The sequence below is a fragment of the Brachyistius frenatus genome, unplaced genomic scaffold (assembly GCF_029030835.1).
Source record: "Brachyistius frenatus isolate BFR_SWC_R1_liver_20210118 unplaced genomic scaffold, ASM2903083v1 Contig_1, whole genome shotgun sequence".
Taxonomy (NCBI): domain Eukaryota; kingdom Metazoa; phylum Chordata; class Actinopteri; family Embiotocidae; genus Brachyistius; species Brachyistius frenatus.
Window position 1 is genome coordinate 962,999 of NW_027210600.1, and position 6,000 is coordinate 968,998.

At 44.9% G+C, this 6,000-nt stretch overlaps 1 protein-coding gene across 5 annotated transcripts in view; it reads left to right on the forward strand.

Moving 5' to 3' along the window:
• LOC138615953 (chloride channel protein 2-like) overlaps positions 1-4,577 on the forward strand; it is a 160,657-nt gene extending 156,080 nt beyond the window's left edge. For all 5 annotated transcript variants that reach the window (XM_069689897.1, XM_069690074.1, XM_069689984.1 and 2 more), the window contains 2 exons: positions 331-417; positions 4,012-4,577. In XM_069689897.1, the coding sequence (XP_069545998.1) occupies positions 331-417; positions 4,012-4,206 (282 nt within the window). In that variant the 3' untranslated portion in view covers positions 4,207-4,577. The remainder of the gene's footprint in view (positions 1-330; positions 418-4,011) is intronic.
• Positions 4,578-6,000: the final 1,423 nt, after the last annotated feature.

The window sequence follows — 6,000 nt, forward strand, 5'->3', positions numbered from 1 at the left end:
GTTGGATAATTGAAGCCGGTGGTGCATTTCCTTAACTGAGCTTCCCCCCCCCCCCCCCCCCACACACACACACACACACACACACACACACACACACACACACACACACACACACACACACACACACACACACACACACACACACACACACACACACACACACACACACACACACACACACACACACACACACACACACACACACACACACACACACACACACACACACACACACACACACATTTTCTGTTTTGACTATGAACCCATCACAGTACTCTCTCTGGTTTTTACTACCGCTTATCTCCACTGTCCTTTGCTGTTCTCCTGCAGACCCACACCATCTTCTCCCTGCTGGGCCTCGACCACGCCTACGTCACCAGCATCGGACGCCTCATCGGAGTGGTTTCCCTCAAAGAGGTGAGAGTCACTCTGGGCCGTAGCGTTTTTCACCTAATCATGGCACATTGTTAATCACTTCATCAGGTGTTTCACGGTTAAATGTCACCTGAAGTTCATCTTTCGTTTTTTGACACCTAGCATCATGTGAAAAGTTGTGGCATTCATCATTCACACTGGCAAGCATGTTCACCGCTTTCATAACTGTAAAACCACTGTCAATATCATCAGGAGTGCTGTCGCTGCACCACACACACACACACACACACACACACACACACACACACACACACACACACACACACACACACACACACACACACACACACACACACACACACACACACACACACACATGCTCAGAGAGACATTTCAGTTTTCATTAATGATTCCTCCTCCCGCTGCCTGTTATGTACTGTGACAGACAAAAGGCTGCTTAATATTGCTGTCTCCATCTATTGTCTCTGTCTGCTCTCAGGCCCCCTCTCCTCTCTCCCCCTCTCTCCCTCTCTCTCTCCCTCTCTCTCCCTCTCTCTCTCGCCCTCTCCATCTCTCCTGCCTCACAAACAACTGAAAACCCCTCGCTCTTTGTGAATTGGCCAGGAAGTGGTGAGAGGATTGTTGCTAAGTGCAGTGCTGCTTGCCCGTCCCTGACATTTAGGCTTTTTTGTTCTGTGTTCCACCAGCAGACAAAAACAGCCAGCCAAGGCAGATAAAGCTCCAGCCTCTCCCAGTCTGCCTGTCTGTCACAGACACACTGTTATATCACCGCCTCTCTGGTCCGTATGGAAGAGGAGAGAGTCACGGGGATGTTGGTGTGCATTTTAGTCGTGCGTTATTTTCCACCCCACAGCGTGCAGATGCTGTTATTTTCAGTGCTGCCACAGGATCTGTAGCACCCAAATCCTTCCCCCTATCAGACGAATGGCTAACTTGGCCTGGCCAAACACTGAATTCAATAATACTCTTTTTAACAGAGAGCAGACGGAGATCAGATGAACAACACTGTTGTGGCAAACTTTCACGTAGCTCCAGCGTGTTAAAGACAGTGAATAACGGGAGATCATATAAACCCATACAGGTTCATAAAAAAATATTTTAATCTATCAGTAAATTAAAATGTATGCTTTGCTCTCTGGATCAAAGAGACCGAAAAAAGAAGAGGCTGGGTCGTCTGTTGCTAAATGAATTCTGCATGTAGTTCAAACTAGCTGACAAAGCATCCGTGTGGTGTGTGCATCTTCATTTTCATTTATGTGCCCATGTTATCAGGTGGAAACAGCCACAGCCTGCGTGAGATGCTAATGCGGTGCGTCACCTAGAGAATAGACATCTCGCCTATTTTTCACACGTGACGTCTACGGTTCCCAGCAGCAACAGTCGGGGAAAAGATCTATGATCACATGGGCACTGTGTAATCACAGCAGAAACGTACTGTTTATATGAAGTCATTACTGAAGGGGTGAAGGACAGTGGTAAGTGGTGTGCTTTCTCTCTCTGTCTGTCTCGCTCTGAACGGTGGGAAACAAAAATGCCCTGACTGCCCTTTGGTGACAACTCTTCACTTGTTGGACTTCAAATATTCAATTACCAGCGGCCTTTATTAAAGAGAGACTCAATGTAGAAAGATAAGACTGGCAGAAGCTTTTTATAATATATATGGTTGAAACAGCTAAAAGAAGCGACTAAATGGTTGAAATAGTTAGCTAAAAGTAATAAATGAAAAATTCAGACACCTTGAAGCAGAAAATAAAGAGCTGACGTTGCTAAAAGTAATGGACAAAAAATTCAAATGGTTAGCTAAAAGTAAAGCCTGAAATAAACAGTTTGCTGTGAGTCCGATTTAACAGACAAATGCTTTAAATAGTTCGGAGTAACTGTGGAAATAGATTTAGTCAATAAACAGACAAAAGTCATGTATAAGTGGTTAAAATAGCTAACTATTATGGCTGAAATTGTTAATTAGATGTTGTGGATAAACAGTTGAAATAGAAATGTCAGCTTAAGCATTGCTTGTTTCAGAACTTGTAAGCCACAAATTAGTATGAATTTTATGTTGTTGTTATTCCTACTAAGTAACAAATATGAAATGTATTGGAGCCATTTTTTTGTTTTTGGCCTGAAGGCCACACATCCAAAATGAAACAAATAATTATAATCAGGAAATATTTATAAAGACTATTTTTCAAGAAATGTTGTTAGAGACTTCTAGAGCTACCTCCTTTGGTTTCAGGGGTTCTCATAATAACACCTGAAACAATATCTTACTTTTTTTTTGTCAAAGGTTGACTATCTGGGCAAACATGTATGTTCATACATGTTATATAGTATATACAGTTAAATATTATAAGTTCTGTGGGAGGCACTCACAAAACCTCAAACTGCTTTCAAACAGAACAGGACCTGCATCTCTGAAGGCTGCGTAAAACATGAACAGAAATCAAAGTGAGCATACTGTGCTCACTTATCAACATTTTAGTTCGTGCAATTGTGTTTGACCAGACCAGGAGACCTTTGGTAATACCGACAGTAATTGTCTCCGACAGTCTTGTTTTCCTGAACATTTCTGGAAGACACACTGCAGTACTGTATGTACTGTGGCAGAGACATGTCTGAGCTGTGTATGGACGTTCTAATCTACCTTCATTTCTGCTGTGCGTATGTGGCAAGGAGGGCTCCAGAGATTAATACGTGTACAATCATTATTCTGTCAAATGGCAGCAAAAAATGCGAGTCGCTTTGACTGCACACCGCCCTCTGACCGTGACCTCTCTCTCCACCACATTCTGGGAAAAACAGATTCCAATCTGAAATTTAAAAAAATGGCTTGTTTCCCTTTGCATCAGATTGTAAACTCCTGCCATGATCTTGGACCGCAGAGTACGGCCAGGGCAGTGTCAGGGTTATCAGTTCTGGTCCCACAAGGGCCACATAGTCCGAAACTGTAGGCAGAGCAGCAGAGCAGCATAGCAAGACGGTGTGAGTAAAACAATGTACCACAGAGCACATATATTCTTACTTTATCCAAACCTTGTATTAAGCAGGCTTAAAGTATGTAGAAATAGTTAAACCAGCCAGTACGATGACTAAATATGGTCAATGTAAGTGTGCTGTTGATGCACACTGTTCCCATCCAGTGCAATGGAACCAATATGGTGTGAAACAGATCAAAACCCAAATATTAAACCCAAAGGACTGAATTTAACTGTCTTTCAGTGAAGTTTATTACATTTTTTTTCATATATCAAAATTAGGAATATATGTTTTGGTACAATTACTGTACTACCATCAAGAAAACAACACACTCTATAAACTTCTTGAAACACGAGGACTTTGGATTAACTTTTGCATCACATGACTTGTTGCAAAACAGCTGGTAGTGTTTTGTGTCCCTTTCAAACCCCATCTGTTGAGGACTTCTAAATGTGCTGTAGCAGAAACTGATGATGGGCTGAAAGCAAAACAAACACACTTTATACCTCAGCACTTTTGTTGAGCAAACTTTTACGCCATCAAATTGATCCTATAAAAGTTTATTTTTATCGAGGTGCCACCTGCTTGAGTTGGGCTCTTTTTGTGCCTTGTCTTCTAACTGTCTCATCTTTCTTCATCCAGCTTCGCAAAGCCATCGAGGGTTCGGTGACGGTAAAAGGTGTGAAGGTGCGTCCGCCTCTCGCCAGCTTCCGGGACAGCGGCACCAGCAGCAGCGAGAACGAGGCCACCGAGCTGCACAAGCTGTGGGACCGCCACAAGAGCATGTCGCTGCCGCGCGAACACACCCCCTCCGAGTCCGACGAGAAGTCCCAGTGAGAGGGAAGTCGAGGAGGAAGGAGACCAGGCTGGGGAAGAGGAGGAAGAGGAGGCATAGTGGTCTTTTATCTCCCAAAGCCACAAACATGCAAAAATCCTCAGGGCTTAGGATCAATATTTAATTCTGTAAAGAGTTCTTTTGCTACGCCAGCATCCTCCTCACCTCTCCCCTCATCTGCTCCTCTTCCTCCCCCTCCACCCAACCTCCTTTGCTTCACAGACCAACCACTTTTTTTCTCTCCTGGAGCCTTGCACTGACCCAGCCAGACACTCCGCGGGGTCACAACTCAACCTGTGCCCTGCTCTCCATTTACCCTTCGGGACCCACAGCACAGCGAATGTGGATTCGGGCAAAAAAGAAAAAGAAATGACACGTGTATGTTGAGTCCAACAGGGAGCTGTGACTGGGTTGGGGGAAAAAGGGATGTTGTTGTTGTTTTTTTTAGCAGTCTTTGTTTTAGCTTGTGTATCTTTAGAGTCAGGATCAAAGTTCGGACCTTACCTTTTGAACGAGTCTTCCACTTCAGCAGAGAAATTCAGCGGTGATGACGAGGAAGAATACTGTAATGTATGCGTGTGCTGGAAGTGTGAGTGTATGGGACGAGAGAGTGTGAGTGTGCGTGAGGAGGGAGGTAGCAGACGACTATTTCTTATAGGATTTTTTTTATTGCCTTTCGGACACATTTCCTGTTTTCCTGCTTGAATAACGTTTATTTCGGACTGATCAGGTGGTCTGGGTTCGACTGGAATTGTCCATATCTTTGTAAATTACACGAGTTTGTCCCACTGACGTACTCATGAGGGGGGGGACAGATGCCTTAGTTTTCTGTGTGTTCCTGTTTTATTCCCGTGTTGTCGTCGTCCCTTCACTGCGAGTCTTACTGGTCAGGTGGAGAGTCCAGCCTATGCAAGCAGACATGCCTGTTGGCAGCGACGGAGGCACCTGTAGCCCCTTTCATAACGCACACTCCTTTCACGCTGTAGCCACAGCCTCGCATCACCAAGACGCACACAAACGCTGCCATGCAGTCGGAGACTCGAGGTTTTTCTGCCTATCTAAATATAGCTCTTAATAAGCGTTTCAGAGAAGGATGGAGAGGGCAGGAAGCGAGGGAGGGAGGGAGGGAAGGGAGGGAGGGAGGGAGACCAGGGAGCAAATGGATGGCTGAAAGAATGAAGACATCATTACCTAACCAGCTGCTCTGAGCCCTCTCATCAATCTGCCTTTGATCGCCATGTTAGCTAACCCCAATTACTTTGTATCAGAGACACAGCGCCAACAGCTATCCAGTGTGATGTCACGGCCCGCGAGGCGAGGGACACGGCGTCGTCCACGCACACGCCGCTCCACGACGGCTTGATTAATGCCGAGGCATCGTTGGAGTGAGCGGAGAGATTTAGTGGTGTAAAAACCACTGAAGGAAATCCATACGGTGACCAACAGGGAGCGTTCCAACATGTAGTGTAATCACTGGAGATCCAGCAAGTTGACCGCGTTAATCACCGCCGCAGCTACTACCCAACGTCTTCTACCAATTAAACCGGGAAGGCATCCATGTTTTTAACGGCAGGGCGGTTTCTGATTTCTGATATGACGGAAAGTACTTTGTGTTTAATAATTCACGTCTGCCATAAAGCTGCAGGCTCATGTCTGCTCATCCACACAGAAACATCGATTTGTTTTTCTCTTTCATACAACCCTCCATCTTTTCCACTCCAATTTTTTTTTTTTTTTTTTTTTTTTACTTGTGTTAGCTACTGACCGCAAACCCATCCTTTAAGACGCACCCATTT